This window comes from Amblyomma mixtum, chromosome 2 (assembly GCF_055824585.1).
Source record: "Amblyomma mixtum isolate Tamu chromosome 2, ASM5582458v1, whole genome shotgun sequence".
In the NCBI taxonomy this organism is placed as follows: domain Eukaryota; kingdom Metazoa; phylum Arthropoda; class Arachnida; order Ixodida; family Ixodidae; genus Amblyomma; species Amblyomma mixtum.
In genome coordinates this window covers 127,402,488-127,430,026 of record NC_143013.1, presented here as the reverse complement: position 1 = coordinate 127,430,026, position 27,539 = coordinate 127,402,488, and the positions used below count along the sequence as shown (strand labels likewise).

General features: G+C 42.5%; 1 protein-coding gene across 1 annotated transcript; it reads left to right on the top strand.

Annotated features, from left to right (window-relative positions):
* Positions 1-16,697: 16,697 nt before the first annotated feature.
* Positions 16,698-21,950, top strand: LOC149360830 (4-vinylphenol methyltransferase 2-like). The gene is made up of 4 exons (XM_089567940.1): positions 16,698-16,709; positions 16,986-17,498; positions 20,481-20,646; positions 21,589-21,950. Exons 1-4 carry the CDS (start codon positions 16,698-16,700, stop codon positions 21,795-21,797), a joined length of 900 nt encoding a protein of 299 aa, XP_089424066.1. The 3' UTR covers positions 21,798-21,950.
* Positions 21,951-27,539: the final 5,589 nt, after the last annotated feature.

The following is a 27,539-nucleotide window of genomic DNA, read 5'->3' as shown; positions in this document are numbered from 1 at the left end:
GCAGCACGAATGATTTTCCGCCGTCTCGTGGTAAAACGGTAAAACGTGAAACAGAAACCCATTTCACGGTCGTATCTTTATCGCTCGCACTCTTTCCTTGTGGAGCTTGATCTGATATCCAAGACCACAGAACGTAACTGGTTTATAAGCGTGAATTCTTCGCATACCCTCTAAAAACCTTATTGTTTTCGTGAAAAGAGAACTGAAATCTAACTGCTTGACTGTATACGCGCCGCATCTCCCACCGAATAGTATGTGGTACAATTCTCAAATAATAATTAGAATGTTGCATAGCATAACGTCTTTTTTGCGTGTGTTCGTGTTTAGAAAACTGATATGCTCGACATCAGCGTGTCATCGGCTCCGAAGCAACAGGTGCAAGGGTAGGAACGATTGTTCTACCTATTTCTGATTGTTGCGTCGGTGAACTTATTCACGTGAATACAAACTGCAAAGGTATAAATGGGAGATGTTAATCGCACAGAGGACCAGGCTCTTTGAGACTATTCTGAGGTGTTTCTAAGCGATGGGCGCTTCCTTGAATTCTCACACCCGTCTTTCCCCCTTTATTTTCAGGACGTTTTAAAGAGAAATGTAGAAGCGGTGATGAAATGTGTCTGATTTCAGCGCGTTGGACAGTAACGATCGAAAGATGGAATGGAACTGTGTCGAGCGATTCCTTTAAGGGACAGCGTATTCATTCGATGTAGTACAGTTTGCGGCGCCCTTACTTCAAGAACGGCTGCCTTTCCGCGGCTTACTTGTTAGCATTAAATATTTAATTGTATTGACAATATACGTCACGATATAACGAAAAGGAGCTTGTCAAGGCTCCTGAAAATATACAGGTGGGTGTTGTAATGTCCTCACGCAATACTTTTTTAATTTCCGTAATAGCGAAGGAGGTGGAGGACTCCCGACATAGTTGCGGTCACCAGATGCAGGTCCCCGCAGCATGCAGTGCAAAAAGAAATTGACATTGTTCTATACTTAGTCGAAAGTCAGTGTATCGAACATTGTTAGATAAAATTAGGATTGTTATAGACTGGTCTATAGACAGCAGACTATCTATAGTGTACAGTGCATAGACGAAAGGAAATTGAGGTATTTGTAGACTGTAGTCTATAGAGAGTCTATAGACCGACTATAGACGAAAGGAAATTGAAGCAGCTATAGACCGTAGTCTATAGAGAGTCTATAGACCGTCTACAGACGAAAGCAAATTGAGGCTATAGACCTTAGTCAATAGACAGTCTATAGACCATCTATAGACGAAAGAAAATTGAGCCAGCTATAGACTTTAGTCTATAGAACGTCTATAGACAAAAAGAAATTGAGGCAACTATAGACCTTGGTCTATAGAGAGTCTATAGACCGTCTATAGACAAAAGGAAATTGTGACAGCTATAGACCTTAGTCTATATCGAGTCTATAGACCGTCTATAGACAAAAGGAAATTGAAGCAATTATAGACTTTATTCTATAGAGAGTCTATAGACAAAAGGAAATTGAGGCAGCTATAGACCTTAGGCTATAGCGAGTCTATAGACTGTCTATAGACGAAAGGAAATTGAGGTAGTTATAGACCTAAGTCTATAGGGAGTCTATAGACCGTCTATAGACGAAAGGAAATTGAGACAGCTATAGACCTTAGTCTATAGGGAGTCTATAGACCGTCTATAGACGAAAGGAAATTGAGACAGCTATAGACCTTAGTTTATAGGGAGTGTATAGACCGTCTATAGACAAAAGGAAATTGAGGTAGTTATAGACTTAAGTCTATAGAGAATCTATAGACCGTCTATAGACTAAAGGAAATTGAGGCTGCTATAGACTTTAGTCTATAGAGAGTCTATAGACAGTCTATGGACAAAAGGAAATTGAGACAGCTATAGACTTTAGTCTATAGATTTTCTATAGACTGTCTATAGACAAAAGTAAAAGTCTATAGGATGTCTATAGAGTCTATAAAAAGTCTATAGAAAGTCTATAGACCATTTTTATAAGGGAAATGCGTTGGCACCATGCATCACACGGGATTGAATGCTGCTCCTTCTGCAGAATACGAAGTTGCTGAAACCACTAGGCCACCTCTGTGGCTTACATAAATGAAGTCTTGCCTAAAAAGACTGCTTCAGAGCATTATTACCTGCACATGAAAACAAACTCTCTCTTGCTGGAGATTGGCAACTTATTGATGAATTTAAATCGCACTTTACCGGCATGGTCATAAAATTACTAAGCCTAGTACGTTGTAATGCGATCGCGACACACCTAAATCTTGAAGGCACGCTATGCCAGATTTTCTATGAAAGGCTGACCTCACGAATGCTTTGCGTCCTCCATTTTAATCAACAAATAGGTTTGCTGCTTTCAGCCTTTATTCATTAAAATTATTTTTGCGGTCATTTCCATTATGTTAGAACTGAGCGCATATGACCTAGACAAAAATCTTGTGCTCGGCGTTTTACATAGGTCTCTGAATTCGACAACCTTTCTTTATCTCTCTACCGCGTCCAGACATTTTGGATAGGTATATTTGTCAAGTGGAAGATGTTCATGAACGCAATATTTCGCGTACAGTAAGGCTTCACCTTATCAATCAACGTATACGCAGATCGTTTCACAGGACGCTTGTAGTTTTCTGCTATTCATTGTAAAAATACACCCCACTGATTGTTTTTAAGGCACACTTAGCTAGTCGGTGCGATCGGAGGACCAACATCCATAGGAAGTTACTGCTACGCATCGGGAAGTTACACCACTCCGATTATTTCACAATAGTCATTATCATCACCATCAGCCTGAGTGCGCGCACTGCAGGCCGAAAGCCTCTGCCATGTCTCTCCAATTAACTTTGTCCTTTGCCAGCTACACCCACCGTATCCCCGCTAACTTGTTAATCTCACTCACCCCCCTAACTTTCTGACACCCCCCGCTATGCTTGCGTTCTCTTGCAATCCACTGCGTTTAAGGACCAGCGGTTATATTGCATTCCATTTCATACCCGCAAGTTCGTCTAACCGCGTTGTTAGGCTAGCCTCACTTGCTAAGGTTCTAGCGTTAAACTTTGCAAGGTTCTGTTTCCAATGGTGTCCTGTCCGAAGCCAGAGATTCTTAGCGACCTCCGCTGCGTCACAGGTCTGACCGCCACCTCGGTCAGCTGCTCCGCAGCCGCTGGGGACTGAGGGCCGAGGGTTGATTGGTTTCTTTGAGTGTATCACAATATTCCACAGTTGCCTCGTTTAAAAGTTATGTAAAAAAAATCCTGACTATTTTGCCAAATTTATGCAAATACTTTGGCTTCGTAACACGCAATTGTATGCAGGTGTCCCCTTATAAATGTTCACTTTGATTTAGCTTATTCATAAACAGTTATAATAACATGTTTTAGCCAGCTGTCTATAATTTTATTGACAAATTATATAGAAGCTTTTGCTCAAAACGACGCTGTGATTTAGGGCTCATTGTCTTTACTTATAACGAACTAATTTCTGCTTATTCGGAATTCTTTCTTATGTTTGTGCATAAGAGGCGTAGTAAGCCACAGTGTTTTACGCAGATGCTAATGATATTCAACAGCTGGAGCAATGTTCATTTTACATCCTGTCATATTTTCTTTGCTTTCTTGTCTTTTGTGATATGCATGGACCTTAAAATGTTCTACCCGATTACAGCTTACTTTAGAGTCTAGAACTGTGATTCCAATTTTTTTCTTGCAGCGTTTGCCGTACGTGTGCAGGGCGCTTCAATTATCGCATTCCATACGTTTACTGCATTTACTTTTTGTGCTAATTGTGGTGACTTGCCAGATTCATTGTACCTGGGAATAGTGTTCTTCACTGATTTAAAAAAAATACAAGAGGCCAAAGCCTTATCAGGGTTTTCAGCCTTTAGCCTTGACCGCCTCTCAGACACTGTCTAAATTACTAACAATTATGAAAAAAACAAGCAGGTGCCATGCGCAAGAAAGCTACGACATCGTTGACGAATCCTCAGGCCATGGCCTAAATCTCCGATATTCATAGCACTGTGGCGTGTCGCTATGTGCTAACCGTTCGCAGCATAGTTGTCTTCACTCCTCCGTCATCTGACGCAATCTCTTTACTGCGTCGCAGCCACATGGCCGGAACGGAAAGGAGGTCTTTCAACTTGCTCCTTTTCGCTTGAAGGTAAAGAGAATGCCAGCGCACCAACAAACACCTGCAGTGCTGACCCTTGGCGGCCCCCTCACCTCCAAATCTATCGCCGCGAAGTGCTGACATGCACATTCATTTATTTATTTTATTTTTTTTATTCTAATACCCTAAGGGTCTATGGGGGCATTACATAAGGGGGGGGGGGGGGGAGAGAGAAATCAGAGCACCATTTTCAAAGGTAAAAAAACACCTTAGGTGGTCAATACCTCAGGTTGAGAAAGAACATGACAACGTAAAAACTGTTCCAAAAATGCACAAATAACAAAGAAAGAGAGCCTACTGGTTTGCAAGTAAGTGATATAAAAGAATATCTGGTTACTGAATGCGCTGCGATTCCAGATAAGTTAGCAATTCCGACTGAAATAAGGAAAACTGGGTTATAGTAGCGATACTGGAGGGCAACTCATCCCATTTTTTTATTGACAAGGTTAAATTCGAAATCTTGTACTTTTCCGTCCGAGCGATGAAGGGGTTAACTTTGTAGATATGATCTATGCGACGTGAAGTATGAGGTGGCGGTAAGATGTGAAACCGGGCAAATGATGTACTGCTGTGAAAGAGATTGTGAAAAAAAAAGATAATCTGGCAAATTTTTTGCGCATTGCGAGGGGCGGCATGTCGAGCTCTTCCTTCAAAGCTGAAACGCTTTGAAATCTCGAGTATGATGATAAGATGAATCGCGCGGCTTTATTCTGAATGGCTTCAAGTATACTGGTGAGGGTAGTTTTTTAGAGGTGCCAAATGATTGACGCATATTGCAGGGAAGGGCGAACAAGAGGACTGAATGCTTGAAGCCTGGTGTCCCTGTCGGCTAGATATAAGCGCCGCTTCAGAAAGCCAAGTTTTTTTCGTGCTTTAGATGTAATATTTTCGATGTGGTCTGCCCATGTTAAGCTAGAATTTAGCAGGATGCCGAGGTATTTAACAGATGAAACCGAGTCTACTATGCTAGCATTTATTATGTATGTGTTTGGTTGCGATTTTGAAACATATTTGAATTTCAAGTGTTTAGTCTTTTCTCTATATATTTTCATCTGCCATTTGCCGCACCAATCTGTTAGCTTGCTCAGGTCAGATTGCAATGCTATGACGTCGTTAGGACTAGATATATCTATGTAAATTACACAGTTGTCGGCAAAAAGGCGGACTGTCGAATTGATATTTAGTGCTATATAATTAATATGTATTAAAAATAAAAGCGGTTCTATTACTGAGCCTTGAGGGCCGCCAGACTTGACAAGGGTTAGGCTGGAAATATTACCATTTAATTTAACCGCTCGAGAACGATTTGTTAGAAATTGTTCAAGCCATCGAGTTGTTTTGCCGTCGAGTTTGATGCTGCGCATTCTCAATGTTTGTCGTTTATGAGGTACACCGTCGAAGGCTTTTGAAAAATCAATAAAAATGCCATCTACATAATGGTTGGTTGGTTGGTTGGTTGGTTGGTTGGTTTATGGCGTTTAACGTCCCAAAGCGACTAAGGCTATGAGAGACGCCGTAGTGGAGGGCTCCGGAAATTTTGACCACCTGGGGTTCTTTAACGTGCACTGACATCGCACACGGCACGGGCCGCCTCGAATTTCTCCTCCAAAGAAATTCAGCCGCCGCGGCCGGGATCGAACCCGCGTCTTTCGGGCCAGCAGCCGAGCACCGTAGCCACTGTGCCACAGCGGCGGCCATCTACATAATGAGACACGTGCAATGAATCATGAAGGTTCGCTACCGACTCATAAAGCTGTGTTTGGCATGAAAGCTTCAGGCGAAAACCATGCTGGTTGTTCGCAAGCAAATTATTTCGATTGATATGGGCCATAATGTGAGTGTATAGAATATGCTACTAACTGATGTTAGTGAGATAGGTCGGTAGTTACTGAAGACAGTGTTATCACCAGATTTACCTATTGGCAGAACATGAGTTGTTTTCCAGTCTTCGGGTATACATCCAGAATCGAGTGATTGTTGGAATATTAGTGCACGTATCTGTGCTGAGAAATGACTGCTTAGTTTTAAAAGTTTAGCACTGATGCCATCGGGCCCTGAACTGGTCTTGAACAGCAATTAGTCAATGGCGCATTTTACGCTGTGTGCGGTGATGATAATCGAAGGTAAGTGAAACGGGATACTCTGCTGCTGCGGCATTACGGAATTAATAGGACGCTCATCTGTGTACACCACAGCGAAGTATGCCTTAAATTGCTCGGCACACTCCACTGGTGTTAGCACGTTGCCATCTGTACCTAACATGGATGGTACCGACTGATTTTGTTCGGGATTTACTACATTCCAGAAATTTTTCGGGTTTGTTTTTAAGAGATTGGGCAGAGTGCAATTGAAATATTTGTATTTTGCGTCAATAACTGTTCTTTATGTTTGTTTCGAGATTTCCTTGTAATTTTGTCAGTCTTCAGGAGCATTTGACCGACTCGCTCTCCTGTACGCTCTTTTCTCCATGTTTATAGATTTCTTGACAACGCATTCATTCGCGAATGGTGTTAGAGACGGTCTCTTCCATTTGAATTTTTGCGGGAATGCGCAAGCATGAAACGATGCATTAAAAAACCGCGTTTACGGGCTTATGCCTATAATTTTCCTTGAACGTATTACTTATTAAATAGCCAAAATTCAACACTAATCCGCTGCAATGAAACGTTCTTAGAGATGGGAACGCTTCACACTGTACCAGTTGCCGAAACAAGTTTAGATGAAGTTACTTCAACAACCATGCAATAACGTCCTTCGCTGAATTTATCGCAACAAAAACTATTACATTGTACAGCTTCATTCTCACTTATCCTCCAGGCTCATCTATTAAATCTGCCAGGAGGTTATTCTTCCAGGAGGTTATTAGGGGAAAACGTTTCTAACCGCAGTAGCTAAATAATAGCACTTTTTCTCTCCTTGGGGAAGGGCCACTGGTTGTAATGCACTCATCATCAAATAGAGGGTTATTAACGAACACTAAGTGCGCTGCAAGGGCACCATCATGATACTGTACGGCAGAGGGAAACATCGACTTAGAACATTTTTCGAACCCCGATATCACCACGTGCTTGTGATCAAGGGCATACGATGATAGAGTTCCGGTATTCTCTTCGCAAACCCTGTACTGGCACTCATGAAGTCAAGCCACTGTGGCACTACTTCTGTGATGGCACTTCTTCTGTGACCAAGATGACACTACTTCTGTGAGGCTAAAAACAAAACAGCTCTTTGGCGCTTGGCATGAAATTTTTGAATGTGATAATCCACAGTGAGAACCTACTCTGTGTACAAGCCCGGAGATTGGCATTCAAACCGATATACGTTGCTAAGCCTCTTGCAGAGCAGCTTCTCGACAGTTTGCTTGGGTAACGTTTCACCGACCTGATATGGTTGTCATTGCGTAAAAATATCTTTTTAAGCACTCTGCAAGATGTACACGCCACGGCGCCTCAGGGGTTAGGGCACTCGTCTACTATTCTGGAGTATCTGGCTTTGAAAACCAACCGCAGCGGCCGTGTTTCGGCACCGGCGAAACGCAATAGGCGCCTGTGCGCGGTGTGATGTCACTGCAAGTTAACGATCCTAAGGTGGTCGACATTATTCAAGAGCCCTTTACTAGGGCACCACCTTCTCGCTTTCTACTTTTACTGCTTCCTTCATTCCTCCCCTCACGGCACCATTGAACTGTCCACAGCGAAGTGAGACATATAGTGCACCATTTTCTTCCCTGAAAAAAAAAAATTTATAAGATGTACGGAGTGCAGTATCCATGGACATGCAAGATTCCAAACAAGACATCATTCACGGTTTAAATTCCTTATAACTTCTAAGCGAAGCATCGGCTTCCTATTAACCTTTGAAGTCGAATGCTTACTTGGGAGCATTCTCCCAGTAGTTACAGCGACCATGCTAAAGAGTGGTCGGTGATGTAAACCCGTCAAGGCAAGCGCAGGAATTTCTTACAATGTTTATTAATGAGCATTGTGCTTGTTCCAATTACTATTTGTGATTTTTATGTAAAGCTTACAAAAGCGCAAAACCATCACCGGTATTTAAGCGAAAGCTCTAATAACGACGTTAAGAGCCTAGCAAAACCGTCTGTTGCGTGTAAGTGATCGTCTCTTCAATGTATGTGCCTAGCTTGAGCGCTCCCCATCGTACTCTTCGACACAGCACTGCCTAGCGCAAACGCTCCGTCCCGTGGCACTGCCCGCTCATCGTCGTCGTCTGAGCATCACGATGATTCAAAACTTTACTGCCATAACAGAGGAGTTTGGAGCATGCAGACTCCGTGGCCCCCGCACGCCGCCACTGCACCCAAGCGTTTATTTTCCTGCGGTCCATAAACTGCCAACCCAGTCGGTGGCGATGGTCTCCACGATCGGGTCCTCCGAGAGCAGCAGGATCTCTCAGTCCTCCCAGAGCACTAATCCTGTGGTTCTGTCTCGAGCAAAATCGTATCTTGCGTGCCCGCAGCTGACATAGCCTGCGCGCTCCGTCCCGCAGCACTGCCCGCTCACCGTCGTCTTCTATAAACAGCACTAAAGGGGAGGCTCTGACTCGAGTAAAACTCCCTTTTGCGTGTCGGCTAAACAAAAAGGACACAAAATGCAATCAGCCATGTGCATGCTTCAGTTGGGTCATTCATTCATGAAAAATCAGCAAAATCAGTTGGCAAAAAAAGTCCCGTGTTCTCGCTCTCAATTGAATGTCGTAAACATACTCTGTCATTCTCTTTGGCTAGCCGCAGCATACTCATTTGCATCGTATAGGTAGTTTAATTGTCCCACTGAAACAAGTGAGAGCCAGAAAGAGCACGAACATGTAGGTGTCAGGTGGAGGCTACTCGCTTTACTCGGTTTCTACCATTGCATTGTAAGTTATTATATTTCAGTACGCTTATATAAGACTTATTTAGGCTTATATATCCCAGTCAAAAACTGCGACAGGGCTGGTCCCAAAATACTACAAAATGCCTTGTTGTCCTGTCATTATGACAGAGTATTCGGTAGTATTGCGAAGTTGCCTGTTGCTGCAACACTCCTGGTTCGGTCATTACGACAGGGGACAGCACATTACTACAGAAAATCCGGTTGTCGTGACAAGAATTTCTGTCGTGATGCCCCAAAATACGCCAGAAAAAGACGACGAAAATTGTCTTTAGTGTTTCTCGATAACGATTTGCGATGTACTGACTGCGTTCCCATTGGTCGACCGCAACAATTTAGCCCGCATCGAAAAGCCGGCCGTAATATGTGAAGTGCCCCTTTGCGTCAGGTATGCGCGCAAGTTCACGTTACAATCTTTTTTTTCAGGAAAACAAACCAAACACTCTGACACGCGACATATTATTACCTGAGAATATTTTAATCTGCTGATGACGCCGTTCGACACACCCTGTCCCTTCGCCACTTTAGAATGTTCCTTTTCACGGAAAAGCACCGAGACGAATGGCCGATAAGTGCCTGCACTTCTGTGCCTTTTCCTATCGAGTCGGAAGTAAAGAATCCTTCAACGTCGGGAAAATTAATTGCTCGACTATCGGGCCGATGAGCAGCCGGCTGTTGAATAAGGGGCTCTCAGGTCCTGTAGCAAATCAGAGCATGCGACCTCCATAGTGGCAACGTCAATTATCTCTGATGTCGAACCCCGGTATGCTCTCTTCATCTTCATGTTTACACAGTGGTTCGGGAATGACGGCAGGATGTTCTCAAAAGGCTATCGAACCCTCTCGGGGCCCTATTTGGCGAAATTTAAATCTGGGCCAGTCCACTGTTTTGAGCGTCTGCTTACGACTGAACCTGCTGATCAAAACAGTGAACCGCTGTCGGCGAGGTAGCCACTCCTAAACCTATCTAATTAACAGGCTACTGTTCAACATATGTGTAGGTGACAGGAGCTATTCACGCAGTCGGGAACCGAAGAGGACCATGGTCAGTTTATGATGTTCGGTCGTGCTGTAGCTATAGGCTGCTGCTTGATGGCGTTCGAGTCGTTGGTTATCCTGCAGTAGGCTATCCTATCTCAAACGTTCCATATGAGCCGCAAATATAAAATTTGTGAACTAGGAATCCATAAGATATAGAATTCATATGACTTCTATACAGTGTGCATGACGTCATATAGTGTCCGCAAGTCTCCACATGCGCTTTTTGCATATTCTATATCGTATCGATAGGATCTATATAGACTCCATATATTTCTATATCGAATCATTTAAATATAGAACTACTTTCAGTAGGGTAGCAGTCACGTTTTCATTCGTTCGTCTGTTTTCATATATCGAAGAACAAATCAAAATGTATAATCAAAAGAATCAAGCCAATGGCTTCTTTCGTAAAGAAATTTTAATATATCAGAACAGCATCAGGAGTGAATTTTTTCGCTTGGTTACTATTTGTGCGACGTAGCGCTGAAGTGTTTACAGAAAGTGATTTTATGTTATAGTTTAGTTAACGTAATCATATCTAAAAATATAGCTACGTTTACTATTTAAACAGCACAAAATTTCATACATCACGTGATGCAGTTGAAGGGGCCGTACACAGCGTACGCCCTTATAAAAATGTCTATAGAAAGTCCATAGACTGTCTATAGACTTTAGTCTATGAAGTCTATAGACTGTCTATAGACATCCTTTAGACTGGTCTATAGACTGTCTATAGATTTATGGCCATACACTTTTAGTAGACTTTTGTCTATAGACAGTCTATAGACAAATGTCTACTGAAAGTCTATAGCTCTATAGGAAGTCTATAGACACAGGTCTATAGACAGTCTATAGACTATCTATAGACTTATGGTCATGCATTTCCTATAGAGTTGTCTATAGACCGTCTATAGACACTTGTCTATAGACGACCTATAGACTTATGGCCATAGACTTCCTGTAGATTACTGTCTATAGACAGTCTACAGACAAAAGTCTACTGGTTCAGTAGATATATGTCTATAGACTGTCTATAGACATTCCACAGGTGTGTGGCCTGGAAGTGCTATAGACCATTGTCTACAGACAGTCTATAGACCTCTGTCTACTAAACTATTAGTAGACCATTATCTATAAACTGCCTATAGACAGTCTACAACCATTGAAAAAAGTCACCAGACAGAGTTCACAAATGACACAATCAATATACTTACAAATTCAGTTTTATTTCCAAGCCATCCAGGCTGGGAATATGCAATACATGGACAATAAGAATGCACCACAGTAACATAAATGTTGAAAGTAACAGTCCGGCTAGTTTCCTCAGAAGCATTCTTGCGGCCTGTTGTCTGTAGTCAATCATCTCGGCATGTTCACCTGTACAGCACAAAGGAAAAAATAACTGAGGAACTCAAAAAAAGTTCCCATTCCATCTCTACACATGTGCTTTACAATGCAAGGCATATCCTGGCTATGCCATTCTAGAAAGGCAATCTTGATTTTTTGGTTTGGTTTTATGGGGTTCGAAGACCCAAGGCGACACAGGCTACGAGACGCTGAAGTGAAAGGCTGCGGAATAATTTCGGCCACCTGTGCAGAGTACGCAGGTCTTTAGCATTTTGCCTCTATTAAAATGGGACCGCCTAGGCTGGAATCGAACCTGCATCTTTCAGGTCGCCAGACGAACATGATAGCCACTGAGCTATCATGCCGGCGCATTCATTTCAGTAAATACACGACAGATTATAAGTGTCTTCATAAAACATTGGAACAAAGACCCATAATCCCTGGAACACTCTACTCTGAATCCAGTACTGATACTGATTTCTGTATGGCAATCCTTTTACATTATTTTTAACAGAACACTTCGAACAATTGTGCCACATATCTGCATTGACTCGCAAGGAGCTGTTCAGAATGCCACCTCCATAAAATACAGGTTCAGTGCACCTTACACAGGGATCCAAAAAGGAGAATATTGGAGAATTTATTCTTATAACCGTTATAGAAGAAGCGCTTCAAAATACCCTGCGTGAAGCCTGGTATACCCGGCCAAATTTTTAACTGGCTCGGGTGTTGCATCGCTAAATGCACCTTGTAAAAAAGGTGATTTTCGGCTACACTGATGGCATATTCATGCTGTAATTTAACGAGTGAAATGTCATTTCGTGGTTCCTTTTTGTTCATATAATGTTTGAGTGCAGTACATGCGTGTTTAGATCAACGTTATCAGAAACATTCGTCTGCCACTACGAACAGCTGAAACAAGCGGCATACGCATCAATGGATGTGGTCCATATGGCCTCATCCTCTCAAGTCGTTTACCCAGAGTAAGTGCAAATGCGCCACCAGAACCACTGCTGCGTATTCCGTTTGTTTCGGCTGTTCGTAGCGGCAGACGATGAATATTTCTGATAACTTTGATCTAAACACGCAAGTACTCCACTCAGACGGTATATTAACAAAAAAGAACTACGAAATGCCATCTCACGTGTCAAATTACAACATGAATATGCTAGCAGTGTAGCGAAAAGGCACCTTTTTTACAAGGTGCATTTATCGATGCAACACCAGAGCCAGTTAAAGATTTGGTCGGGTGTACGTAAGCCGATACTCAAACGGGCACAAGCTATTCAAAACCAGCAGGCAGAAGCAACCAGTTCACCACAGATTTGCGCCTATAACTTGAAGCACAGAGATGGAACAGCACACTCATACATCTGCGCGCGCTCTTAGAAACAAGCGGGTTGCAGCGCTTCCATGCCGCGCTCATTATTCAGAAAACTCATACAGCACACAGAGGCTGCAGCTGCGCCGTTTCGAAAGCAGTCGCGAGTTTGAGACAACAAATTACTGTCATGATAAAATACCGTCTGAAATTCACTTAGTTTTTCCTTCAAGTGCAGACCCAAGAGCGCAGTAAAGAGGTGTCTTTCTTGCATTGAGGTAGCCTAACCCAACGCTGCTAGAAAAATAACTTAAGCATTGAACGCGCTCAAAGTAGGAAGTATTTCAATGAAACAATTAACGCCTTCAACAGGCGCAGCTATAATAACACGAGAGCTTAATTTAATTTTAGGCGCAAATAAGCGGCGAATTACATCGGCGCTTTCGTAAAGTAGCAGTCTTTAATCAGAAACACATACTTTGCCTCTCGCGCAAATGGTATTCTAGAAATCTGTGCAAGCGTGAGCGGGATTCATGAACGAACCACTCGGAACGAAATGTAAGCCACCTCTTGTCGAGCCGACCTTTACCCAGCTTTCAAAATGAAGTGCCCGCAGGCCAGCGGCGGCGGCCGACGGCTCTGATGACAGACATGGAGGAATCCGTACGTGTGCAACGAAGGGGAGACAGGATGGAGCTCGTGGGTTCTTCGCGGTGTTTGAGCACGCCGGCCATTCGCGCCGGCAAAGAATTCTATACCATCACACTATACGCATTCCTCCAGCGCCGCTTGACTACAACTTTGACAAGCGTCTCGCGCTCCAGTCTGTAGCGTTACAAGACACCTTTGCTGAAACGTCGGCGTCCACGACGCGCACCGAGCGAGCGTCCATACGTAGCAAGAAATGCACACCTCGAAAAGAACAGCACTCCAAGGTCCACACAGGCGATAACACAAAGATTAGAAAACAAATGTAATCCACCACAGAACGAGAGTGTATGTAAGTACGTTTTCGGAGGTGCAAAGTAAATTGAGCTCACACGGCGCTAACTAACGCACAGTTCCATTTCGACCGTCATTCACAGGCTAAACGACATTTCTAGCCGCGCATCTACCTTGAAACACGAAAAATCTAGTAGACAGCTCGCGAGGAGCGGCTTATCATCAAGGGCATCGCACAGACTGCCTTTCCGCGCGTTAGTAAAGACAGCGGCACAGAGATAAGCGGCATTAGTCGAGAACCCGATGGCTTCCGCCTTATAAACGAAGATAGGACGTTTCTCACTGCGCACATAATCTGTTCTGCACACACAGCTCTGCTGAGAGTGGTTTAGGAGACCAAATGAATAAAATATAAACGTATAGACTTACCGTAAGCGGACGATGAAGCTGGATTTTGAAGAAAACGTAATCAGCGAAAAAAACGCCGACGCCACCGACGCAGCCACGCACATGGTTGTTTGCAGCCCGAATGATTTTCCGCCGTCTCGCGGTAAAACGGTAAAACGTGAAACAGAAACCCATATCACGGTCGTATCTTTATCGCTCGCACTCTTGCCGTGTGCAGCTTGATCTGATATCCAAGACCACAGAAGGCAATTGGTTTATAAGCGTAAATTCTTCGCTTACCCTCTAAAAACCTTATTGTTTTTATGAAAACAGAACCGAAATCTAACTGCTTGACCGCATACGCGCCGCATCTCCCACTTAATAGTATGTGGTACAATTGTCAAATAATAATTATAATTTTGCATAGCATAACGTCTTTTTAGCGTGTGTTCGTGTTTAGAAAACTGATATGCTCGACATCAGCGTGTCATCGGCTCCGAAGCAACAGGTGCAAGGGTAGGAACGAAAAAATATTGGCTTTGTGATTGTTGCGTCGGTGCACTTGTGATTGTTGCGTCGGTGAATACAAACTGCAAAGGTATAAATGGGAGATGTTAATCGCACAGAAGACCAGGCTCTTTGAGACTATTCGGAAGTGTTTCTAAGGGATGGGCGCTTCCTTGAATTGCCACACCCGTCTTTCCCTCTTTATTTTCAGCACGTTTTAAAGAGAAATGTAGAAGCGTTGATGAAATGTTTCTGATTTCAGCGCGTTGGACAGTAACGATCGAAAGATGGAATGGAATTGTGTCGAGCGATTCCTTTAAGGGACAGCGTATTCATTCGATGTAGTACACTTTGCGGCGCCCTTACTCCAAGAACGGCTGCCTTTCCTCGGCTTACTTGTTAGCATTAAATATTTAATTGTATTGACAATATACGTCACGGTATAACGAAAAGGAGCTTGTCAAGGCTCCTGAAAACTATACACAGGAGGGTGTTGTAATGTCCTCACGCAATACTTTTTTAATTTACGTAATAGCGAAGGAGGTGGAGGACTCCCGGCATAGCTGCGATCACGAGATCAGGTCCCCACAGCATGCAGTGCAAAAATAAATTGACATTGTTCTATACTTAGTCGAAAGTCAGTGTATCGAACATTGTTAGATAAAATTAGGATTGTTATAGACTGGTCTATAGACAGCAGACTACCTATGGTGTACAGTGTATACACGAAAGGAAATTGAGGTAGTTGTAGACTGTAGTCTATAGGGAGTCTATAGACCGTCTATAGACGAAAGGAAATTGAAGCAGGTATAGACCGTAGTCTATAGAGAGTCTATAGACCGTCTACAGACGAAAGCAAATTGAGGCAGCTATAGACCTCAGTCAATAGACAGTCTATAGACCATCTATAGACAAAAGAAAATTGAGCCAGCTATAGACTTTGGTATATAGAACGTCTATACACAAAAAGAAATTCAGGCAATTATAGACCTTGGTCTATAGAGAGTCTATAGACCGTATATACACAAAAAGAAATTCAGGCAATTATTGAACTTAGTCTATATCGAGTCTATAGACCGTCTATAGACGAAAGGAAATTGAAGCAGTTATAGACTTTAGTCTATAGAGAGTCTATAGGCAAAAGGAAATTGAGGCAGCTATAGACTTTAGTCTATAGCGAGTCTATAGACCGTCTATAGACGAAAGGAAATTGAAGCAGTTATAGACCTTCGTCTATAGAGAGTCTGTAGACAAAAGGTAATTGAGGCAGCTATAGACCTTAGGCTATAGCGAGTCTATAGACCGTCTATAGACGAAAGGAAATGAAGATAGTTATAGACTTCAGTCTATAGGCAGTCTACAGACCGTCTATAGACGAAAGGAAATTGAGACAGCTATAGACCTTAGTCTATAGATAGTCTATAGACCGTCTTTAGACAAAAGGAAATTGAGGTAGTTATAGACTTTAGTCTACAGAGTGTCTATAGACCGTCTATAGACGAAAGCAAATTGAGGTAGTTATAGACTTATGTCTATAGAGAATCTATAGGAAGTCTATAGACTAAAATAAATTGAGGCAGCTATAGACTTTAGTCTATAGAGAGTCTATAGACAGTCTATAGAGAAAATGAAATTGAGGCAGCTAGAGACTGTAGTCTATAGATTTTCTATAGACTCTATAGACAAAAGTAAAAGTCTATAGGATGTCTATAGAGTCTATAACAAGTCTATAGAAAGTCTATAGACCATTTTTATAAGGGCGTCCACTCAATACCGCCATCATACGATAATTTCATGAACTGAGGCATTGTTCCCAGCTTCCTATCATAACAACAATTATTTGCGAGGTACAAAACTGGATTGTTTTTCTGCCAGCCTTGTGGACCTGAGTTTGTTGGCTCCTATGCTGCAGTACATGAATCGGACACTGTTACATGCGGCATGTAATGCCCGCAAAGCAATTGGCGACTGCTTTTTTTTTTCGCTGCAAGAGATCGTTCCGAAAGACAGCAAGGGTTGTTTCTCTGACGCTTTAGACCACTTCAGTCTATTCACTCTTATGTTGCAGTAAATGAAAGGCTCAATGTCACCTGCCGTAAGTATTAGACTGAAAGCGATGAGCGACTGTTTTCGGTGTCGCTGCGGTAAACCTCCCTGAGTGGTTTTTGACACCTAGCAGTCAACGTGATACAGTGAGCGATGTATTGGCGCACATTTTCAGAAAACAATTCTGTACCGTACTGCGCTCACGTCCACTCTCAGAGCTGCGCCGCGCCAATCTTGTGTGAAAAATCTGTCCACATTGCCAGCTCAGCCCTTGAGATGACCAAGCGCTCACTGGGGGACTCGAAAATGGGACTTGCGCCATCAGAAAGGAAACGTCGTTGATCTGAACCCTTTCGGCTTGGTATCTTTAAACACCAACTTGTACCAAGAGAATCTGAAGGGCCTATACAGTGTGAAGTTCAAGAGGCCATCCAGCTTACCGGATCAATATCTTGACTGTGGCTGCGGACCAGCAAACTTCTTGGCTGATGAATTGCTTCCTCGTCTGCGACCATGCAAGCGCGTCGTGGCAGTCGACATATGCGCTGAAATGCTTGACTACGCCAGGAAATATCATCAGGAGCCGGATGTGTTCTATGAGCATTTCGATGTAGAGCACGGCAATCCTCAACACATTCTGGAAAAGTATGGCTCGTTTGATCGTGTGTACGCGTTCTTGACACTGCATTTTGTGTCAGACTTGGAGGCGGCATACCGCAACATTTATCGGCTGCTTAAGAACGGCGGAGAATGCCTGGCTGTTAGCTTCAACAGAACCAGCATCACGGACACATGGCAGGAGGTGTACGAGATGGAAGCATGGATGGACCTCATACCCGTAAGTGATGGTTCGGCGTTTCAAAGGTTCAAAAGTACCCTCTCTAAGCACAGATTGCACGGAAAACTTCGGTGGCATGGAGTTGCGATAGTAGCATTATAAATAGGGTCATTATGCATATGTGAGAAATGAGCAGAAGTCTATTTTGTCTGGCACTTGATTGGCTACTGCAGCGTGTGTTGCATAATTTTCAGGTAACTGGCTCTACAAGCGCTCTTTAAAATCCCCATGTACTTCTTGGAACATTATGCACGGCGTTCATTGTTGTAGTAATATTTTAGGCATAATTTTTGTCTTAATATAGCATATCGGTACTTCGGAATAAAGTGTGAAGAACGTGCGTGCTGATAAATTCCAGTCATAAAGAGTAAAAGCCACTAACAAGCAACATTTGGCCCAAACATTAAAATTATTCATTCTTTTACACTCTGCATCTGCGCTACCCGAAATGCCTCTAGTATACACAGAGTTCTAAATATATAACCAATGTTTCGGAAGTGAAGCCACTAGTGGCGACCGTCCTGCCTATGTTTCAAACTATGCTGACCTCCTGATTCCGCAAGGCATATCGCAGACCGTCCTACGTTTGAACTGCCACAGATATAAATTTCGCATATATTTAAAGTGATACTGAGTTCAGCGCCAGCATTCAACTTTGCTGGTCTGGGTGCCACTTCTTTTCGCTGCAACGCTGCAAAAGCTTATAGTTTATCGAATTTTCTCAAACATTAGCAAAATGTGAAGTCCTTTACAAATGCTCATATCCCTGACGCAGCTTGGTTATTTTAGGTGTACTGCTTGGAACTTGTACGAAATGATGACCTATTTCAGCGCACCCAGTGAAGGTATTTCGTTTATTGTTATTTATTTGCTCAAATTCCCAGGATACAAAACAACACATGAGCTAGTGTTTCAGCTCTTTCTCCAATACGCTGTTATTTGTACATTCATAGTGAATGTTGTCTCAAAGCTGAATTGCACGAACGAAACCGGAAAAACATACTGCAGGTATCCGATCGGCAGCTTAGGCTGTTCCAATCTGTCTGCTTAATCTATTTGCGGAAAGATTGACCACATTATCTAGAGCGCAGGAAGGCAAATGTTTGCTTTATTTGCCATTTTTGCTGTTAAACATGCCAAGTCAGAAAGGAAAAAAAAGGCTGGTAGCCCTGATAAACACTAATTAACTCCCCAAAGCAGTTACCGCCTTGTTTCAACTTTTCTATTCAACATCCTTTTATAGATAACAGCTTCATGAGATCAGAAGCGGTGTTAATCGCCGAGCTTTCCCTCATCTTAAACTGCCTCTCACGTGTTAAACAATGTATATACAACATGTATGTACATACATACATACATACATACATGTATGTATGTATGTATGTATGTATGTATGTATGTATGTTAGTATGTATGTACGTATGTACTATATATATATATATATATATATACGGCGGAGCTGAACAATGAAAAAGCAAGTCAAAAATTATCAAACCAGCATACATTCCTAAGCCTCGTGCGAATAAAAGTAGACCTCATAAAGTATAAAAGGAACAACGTCATTGAGCCATAAAAAGGCACTTCGTATCTGGGAGGACACAAACCATTCTCTGCAAACGAAATTACTTATTTACTACCAGTATATTTGGATTGAGGGGAGATTGCGTTACACATTTCCACGTACGCAACTTCAACAGCTACTTTAGTTTTTTCACCTCGATTTGTACAAAAAAAATGTAACCAGAGTAAAAGAAAAATTCGTACTGATATGTGACTCAGCATTTCCCGAGATCCCAGGCGAGTAAGCAGATCCTTCGCAACGCAGTACCTCACAGCAATCACCAGGCGCTGCAGCTAGAAAGGCGTTCACTGAAACTATTCGCTCTAGATAGGCGCCACGGAGAAGAGATTTCCTGGTTTATAAGAATGATGTTGCAGTGAATCTATAAGGTACTTAGAAGCTCTGAGCAAAAAGAGCTGGCAAGACCAGCACGAAAGGTGCGAAGCGACTGATCTTTTCTACAAAGCACCGATGAGAGCGCTGTAATCGCGGCGTATTGGGGCGCATGGAGCGCGCTGTCACGTGGTATTTTGTTTAAGATGCGCGGCCTTTCGCTTTTCCCGGATAAAAACGGCCACGCTAGGTCTATCTCGTTGGAAGTGTCTGGATTAGGCAATATTTGTGGAGCTCCACAACTTTCCTATTGACGCCTGAATGTTTCAAGCTATATTAAAAAGTTAATTTATTTATCTCGACCAATTGTTCAAATAAAAGGAGCGAAAAAAATGATCATGTAAATCTTTGGATAAACATTAACAACATCCACGCGATTTCAGCTCTGAAGAACGCTTATTTTTGTTATATAGATCTTGATCCAGTTAGCTGGGACAACCTGTATACTTCCGACTGACTTTCGTTTCGCTACATCCCCAGTCTATGGAGATAAAGATGTTTGCAGGGACGGAAAATTGAAATTACTTGCCAGTTGCAGTAAGAATCAAAAGTGCAAAATAGTTTTATGCTGCAGCTGTTTGCTCTCCTTTCACTGCGTAAATTCATACTTTATTTTGCTTTCTTCTCTCGCTGCGTCCCTAGTTTTCTTCCAAAGGCATTCGAGTTCACGAGAGGATAGTTGATCTTTCTGTGTTTCACGAACAGATGGACGTCGACTTCATCAATACTGCGGGAAACTAATACAGCATGTTAACTTTGAGCCCTTAAGAATTTCTTCAAGATTGGAAAATTTTTCTGACAAGTGGCCAGCGCATTATAAAACTCTGAGTAAAGCAGGAGTCGGGCAGCATAATGGGTGTCGCGTAGTTTGTTAACCTCAATACCTTCCTGTTCATCATACTCTCTTTGTCTCTCTCTCTCTTTCTCTCTTAGTAAACCAGAAACAATCATTGCTGCTGCATGCAGATCATAAACCGAACTTCTCTTGAAATTACCTGATATCGTGACGGCACACTGCTCTCATACAGGATCCCTGTGCTGTGCTGTCCAAGCGGTTCCGCGTCAACCAGCCAGTACACAGTCAAGAGGTAGAGGCTGAGGAAAGAAGTGCTATCGATGCAGCTGGACTGGAGCTGGTTGCCTGCCGCACTTACACTAGTCAGTGGACGCTCCCCAACGCGAATGCATGGATGGGTAAGTGTAAGCGCCTACTACCACAAAGTGATTGCGTGGCGGAAATTAGTAAAGCGTCTTATTCAAGGGGTGTGCATCTCTTAGAGATTGTCGAGTTGTTTTAACTGAACCTAACTGAGACTAAATGAATCGTATATTAAACACAATACACTTATTTTCCGAAGGAGACAAGCAATTATTGTAGGTCACAACCGCGCTATTGTGGGTGGTCAGCGCCAGCTTGTTCACAGTGTGTTTTAGCAGTGTCGTCTGTTTTGAATCAGGCTTCCACTGATGAGGGGATACTGTCTGTATTTCGGTGCTTGACGGATTACGACGACTTACTTATAGTCTGAGAAACTGATTGGGAAAGACTTGAGCATCTCTCAGTCGAGTGCGTTTCAGCTCAGCGTTTCGACCGCATTAGCCGAATAGTCCACCTGCCCCACGTTTGTGCCCTTTCGTACACGTGCAGCATTCAAGGTGTAACGCTTCCCCTTCAGCTACTTTCACTGCCCTCCAGACGCATAGCATGTGTAAAGGCACCGCTGGCGCATGCCATATCTTAACTGCTGCTGTTGCCACTGTGCACATAAACACAGTGAAGAGCTTTTAAATCAAGTTGATCATTATGATTATTAGGCTGAGGGCCAAAGAACATCTGAGGAAATTGTAAGGCAAGCTGGAGATTATTACTCATTGCTGGCAAGTGCATTTCATTATTAGTCCTACCTCTACCAACCCAGTCGCAACCAAGCTCTATTACATAGTATGCATGTTTGAAAAGTGCGATAAAAAGATGACTTGGTATAACGCCTACTTCAATGGAAGCAATGGCATTAGTTAATGGCCGTAGTTTCTTATCATACGACTAAGGTTATATTACCAGAGCGACTTAATCAGAAGTGTAAACTAAATTGCTTACCTTGCTTAACGCTTCACTGCCTGCTTCTTTCCACGCAGAAACCCACGTGCAGTTCTTCAAGTTGGATGCGCGGGTGCCGGATGAAAAACGAAGCGCATTTCAGGATGTCTTCATGTCTTCTCTGCTCAAAAGACTGACTCCCACTTCGAATGGGGTCGGCCTCAGTTATGATGTCATCGTCGCTCACTGCCAGAAGCCCGCTTCGCCCTCTAGTGCAATCCTGCCACACCCGCTAATCTCTGCGTAAACAAGCAAGGTCCTTGAAAAGTTCTGTTAGAATATAGAGGAAAGTGTGAAAATATATATACAATAAATATTGGTTGTTAGGACACCCTCAGTTCATTGCCATTGTCATTCTCGACCTCGTAGAGGCCACTGGTGGCGCTTTACGTAAGTTCAGCGGTGTAACACGCTAAAAACCAGAATTGTAAGTCCTGGCCAAGAAAGATGCAAAACTCAGTAACATCTGAACAGAAAATTGCAGTGTAAATGAAACCAGAGCTGCCATGGAAAGATGTACCCTTACCTAAACGACCGACAAGGTCCAGATATAGCATGTAAATACACATATATGATTATATATGACAATGTGTATGAGATTATATATTTATATATGAAGTGAATAATGGAATGATCTGGACATACTGATGTTTTATTTCTGTGCACACTGTAATATTTAGAACAAATATGACCGCAGATCCTGTTAGATATTGGAAAGGAACTGTTATATATTGAAACTATTTTCCATATATGATCATAGCCGTCTTATATAAAACCCTCTTACCGTATATTATCACTACCGATCATTATATGGCTCTGTTTAACTATATATGGTAGCAATTCACTTATGAAGCGCGTTTTGTATGTAATGCGCGATTCATAATAAATTACACACAAAGGCAAAAAAAAACAAAGGCGGCAACGAGAGTAGACAAGACGAGCGCCTCGTCCTTTGTTAAGGTTGAAGCCTTTAATGCCTCATACTGTTGTGACCAAGACGTGTTAGCAAATGTGTCCGCGTTTCGGATGCATGCCTCATATGGGCATATGCCAATCAATAGCCAATCGACACTTAATCGGGTGCACTCGAAAGACATCGGAACATGATATAAAAGGATTTCATGGTTATATCATTGTACTTAATGACTAACTGGTAATTAGTAGTAGTTAAGAAGTGGCATTTGGGACTGTGCACTGCGTCTTCACCTTAAAAAACAATAATCAGCGTGCGAGTTAAGGTGACGTTAACTATCACTAAACATACATGCACTAAGCATACAACTATCACTAAACATACACTAAGCATCACAAAGCAAGAAATGTGCAAGTCATGCTTAACTCGAATAACCAAGCTCCATGGTATAATCGATATTTAAACCGCCTTTCTAACAAAAAGAAAACTTTTTCGAATTGCTAGGTATTCATTAAAACCTGAGCGATGGACTGCATATAAATCAGCTGCCTTAGCCTATTCCCGTGCACTAAACACTACTAAATTTTCTTTTTTTAATGTAACCCTCCCGAACATCTTAAAGTCTAATCCTAAACGCTTCTGGAGCATAATAAAACCTAGCACTAACCACAAAGTGCCATCACTTTCCGCAACTGGAAATCCCATTCCGGACCATCTTTGTGCCACTTCACTAAATGACTCTTTTGTCCAGTCATTTTCTTCCTCATCCGTTGATCGCCACTATCCCAAACTCCAATCGTGTAACTACTACTGTATGGATCCAATTGTGTTTGACTCTTATGGCATTATACATATCATTAATAATTTAAAACAAATATCTTCTAGCGGAATCGATGGCATTAATAGCAAATTTCTTCGGAATACTGTTGAATATACCTCTATCATTTTGGAAAGCATATTCTCACAGTCGTACCATGATGGCGTACTACCCGAGGACTGGAAAACTGCTAAGGTCATACCTGTACATAAAGCCGGTGACAAACAGAACCCGTCTAACTATCGACCCATCTCTCTCTCACCAATACCGTGCAAAATAATGGAACATGTAATTTTCAATCACCTTGTTAATTTTCTTGAAGATAATAGCTTCTTTTCTCTGACTCAGCATGGCTTTCGGAAAGGTTTCTCCTGTGAAACTCAATTACTTTCCTTCACTAATTATCTGCACTTCTACTTAGACTCCGCGTTTTCCACAGACTGCATATTCCTCGACTTCGCTAAGGCATTCGATAAAGTTAACCATTCATTACTTCTATATAAACTCAGCATTCTAAATATTGACCCTTCTGTTCTGAACTGGATTCGCGCATTTCTTTTTTCTCGCCTTCAGTTTGTGCATGCTAATGACACTAATTCTTCTACCGTGCCAGTTGGTTCTGGGGTTGCTCAAGGATCTGTACTTGGTCCTTTACTGTTCCTGATTGATATTAATGATCTGCCTGCTACTGTTAACTCTAGGATTTGTTTGTATGCCGACGACTGCGTGATTTACCGTAAAATAACTAACGACTCCGATATTCGCCCTCTCCAGGTCGATCTTAATAATATACTAGACTGGTGTAATAATTGGAAAATGGAACTTAATATTAAAAAATGTAAATCTATGAGAGTTTCACGTTCAAATACTACTTGTCCTCCTTATTTTCTTCACAGTCATCCCCTTGAAAGCGTAAGATCGTACCGGTATCTTGGCATACATATAACTAACACCCTTTCCTGGAAACTTCATATAGAACATATAGCATCTAAAGCAAACAAAACGCTTGGTTATCTCCGAAGAAACTTTACACTTGCTCCATCTTCGTTAAAATCATTATTATACACGACCTACGTACGACCGCAAATGGAATACGCTTCATCCATATGGGACCCTGGACAGGTCTCACTGACACAGGTTCTGGAAATTGTCCAGAATCGTGCAACTAGATTCATTTTAGGCAATTACCATCGTACATCTAGCGTCAACCAAATGAAAAGGTCTTTAAACCTCCTGCCCCTAGCTACCCGCCGTAAGCACTTCCGCATCTGCCTATTCCATAAGATTTTCTACTCCAATTTTCAACTTCGCTCTCGATGGATTCAACCAGGACCGTTCATTTCTCACCATCGTGATCATCAACACAAGGTCACAGTGCCTCATTGGAACACAGTGGCATGTGCGCAATCATATTTTCCGCTAACCTCTAAAGAATGGAATTCCCTACCCGCATCATTAACTAGCATCATTGATTCAACTCAGTTTAGAAGAATACTTACCACTCTGATTACATAATGATCGCTTTTGTATTTTATTGCAGTGTTGTGTTCTCCACGTACTAGTATTGTTCTTAAACTATTTTATTAATCTGTTCCGTGTTAATTTTGCTCACTTCTTTTTATCCTGCCTCAGTTGTTCTATAGTTTTGTATGAATTGTGCTTTGTTTATTTTTCTTGTTATCAACTACCCTTCCCCTCTGAAATGTGCTTTGTACCCTGAGGGTATCACAAATAAATAAATAAATAGATAAATAAATAAATAAATAAATAAACTATCATTAACCTTATTAATAGTTAGACATTGCTAGACGTTTCATTTTCATTGTGTTGAACATTCTAGAGAGTTCTATCACTGGGCAGTTGAGTGAGAGGACATTATGGATGGCATTAGAACAATAGTAAACACCAATTAGCCTGATTAACATTTCTAGTCAGACCACAAAATTGAATAAAACAGAGAAGGAAATTGGTCGACTTAGGGAATCGAACCAGGGTCTCCGGAGTGCGAGACGAGCACGGTAACCACTCCGCCATACCAGCACTTTTTTTCTTTGTACTTATTGCTCCGCCATGCCAGCTCGGCGGTTTGGAATGAACAAAGGCGCGTCTAGCTAATACGGCGTCTTCGTTCGCTCTCATCTTCCTCCCTTCCCTTACGGCGAGGTTCAGGTGTCCACCGAGATTGAGGTACATTTCCTTTCCTCAAAAATGCAATTTACCATCGAGGAAGACGCAGAGCCGAATGGGCGATGGCGTTCTGTGGACTCCCTGGCAGCGTTGGAACACTCTGTCGCGTTCCACTCTTAAAGGTGAAGCTTAACGTCTTAACCGCACATCAGTGACACAAGCACAAACACTTCGCTTAAGGATTTCGCCTCACCGCAGTTTAGGTCAGCAAAGTGCCCCCTGAATTTTTTATGCGAAGCATAGTACTTTAGCTACCACTTCAGCCCTTCACCGTGGTTATGCGCCTCCAAATAACGTGATACATGACGTCACACCACGTGACACGATGACGTCACGACAGTAGAGAAACGGGGGCCCACCTCGCGCCGTCGCTGTGGTTGTGCGCTTCCAAATCACGTGATACATGACATCACACCACGTGACACGATGACGTCACGACAGTGCAGAAACGGGGGCCCACCTCGCGCCGTCGCTGTGGTCGTGCGATTCCAAATCACGTGATGCATGACGTCACACCACGTGACACGGTGACGTCACGACAGTGGAGAAACGGGGGCCCACCTCGCGCCGTCGCTGTGGTTGTGCGCCTCCAAATCACGTGATACATGACGTCACACCACGTGACACGATGACGTCACGACAGTGGAGAAACGGGGGCCCACCTCGCGCCGTCGCTGTGGTTGTGCGCCTCCAAATTACGCGACACGATGATGCTTCGCATTCTCCAGGCTTAACCAAGTTAAGTCTCAGCCATTTTTTTTTCTTGCATAGTTGTGTTCCATTAGCTGTTTCTCTTCGCCGATTAGCGCGAGCCAAAGTTTTGTAACAAATAACTGTACTCCAAGTCACCAAATGTTTAATGAATTTAGGCCACCAAACTAATAAATAATCGATAACTGAGTGTTTTATGATGGTGGCACCAGTGAAGGTAGAATATACCGGGTGTTTCAGCGAAGACGTTCAAAAAATTTCATAGATTGGATTTTTGGGGTAAAAATATAGCTTTTGCGGCACAGTATTACCAGTGTTTGCGGACACTAGAAAACTGGTTAATCGTCTTATGTAAAAAGCTGGTTAACAAATTTTTAATATTTAATTTCTTCACTAGCCAACTTAGGCGCCTAGTTGCAATTAGAGATCTGTAGCTCGTCTTAAGTAATAGCCACATCACTTTTTCAAAACTTGAAAACTCGATTACCCTTGGCTTTTTGGCTAAAAAAAATTTGGCTTTTTCGACTAGTTATGCGCACTGCAGAGATTGCTCTGCTGCACGCTTTCGAAAGCCCATGTATTTTCGAACGATGCAGCCAGATTTTGTCGAGTCACAGCGGCAAGGGTAACCGCGTTTTCGAAATTCTGAAAACTGACATGGCTATTACTAACAACCGGCTGCAAATCTCTAATCGCAACTAGGCGCCTAACTCTAATGCCTAAAAAGTAAATTAATAAATATTAGTGGACCAGCTCACTGCTTAAGAGAATACACCACATTTATGCTGTCTGCCGACACTGGTACCACTATGCCGCAAAAGCCTTATTTTTAGCGCAAAAAGCCTATTTATAAACATTTTTGAAAGTGTTCGATGAAAAACCCAGTGTATATAAAAAACGTTGAAGGTGAATTAGCCCCTAATGGTGACTTCAATCATTACACCCAAACGCGTACAAATACTTTAATCATCTCTTCTACTTGGCCTTTTTAATGATTTCGTATCTTCTTGAAGTGGTCTGAGAAAATTTGCAGTCCACAGTACCTGGGGATTGTTTTCACTGAGGCTCCTGCATTGTGCCATGGAAAACTTGGGAGCGCTGAGTATCCTGGCGCCTGCGGCAAAAGGACGAAGTGTAGTATGCTAGAGTGCAATCGGCCGAAGGAAGCTTGTTTAAATTTTGGGTATGTTCTATTTGGTGTTTTTGACAACAGATATAAAGCCATGAAAAATATTTTTTTCTCATCCTATCTTCCTCTCGACCGCGGCTCTTCCGTGAAGTCAGCAGCCCGGCATTATGTCCAACTCCTCTACTACAACTCTCTTAGTAAAGAGCACTTGAAGTCGCTCTTTTCCTGCATG

Coding starts and splice junctions, on each gene's coding strand:
- LOC149360830 (XM_089567940.1), top strand. Junction 17,499..20,480: donor CATGGATGGACCTCATACCC/GTAAGTGATGGT, acceptor GCTCTCATACAG/GATCCCTGTGCTGTGCTGTC. Junction 20,647..21,588: donor CAACGCGAATGCATGGATGG/GTAAGTGTAAGC, acceptor CTTTCCACGCAG/AAACCCACGTGCAGTTCTTC.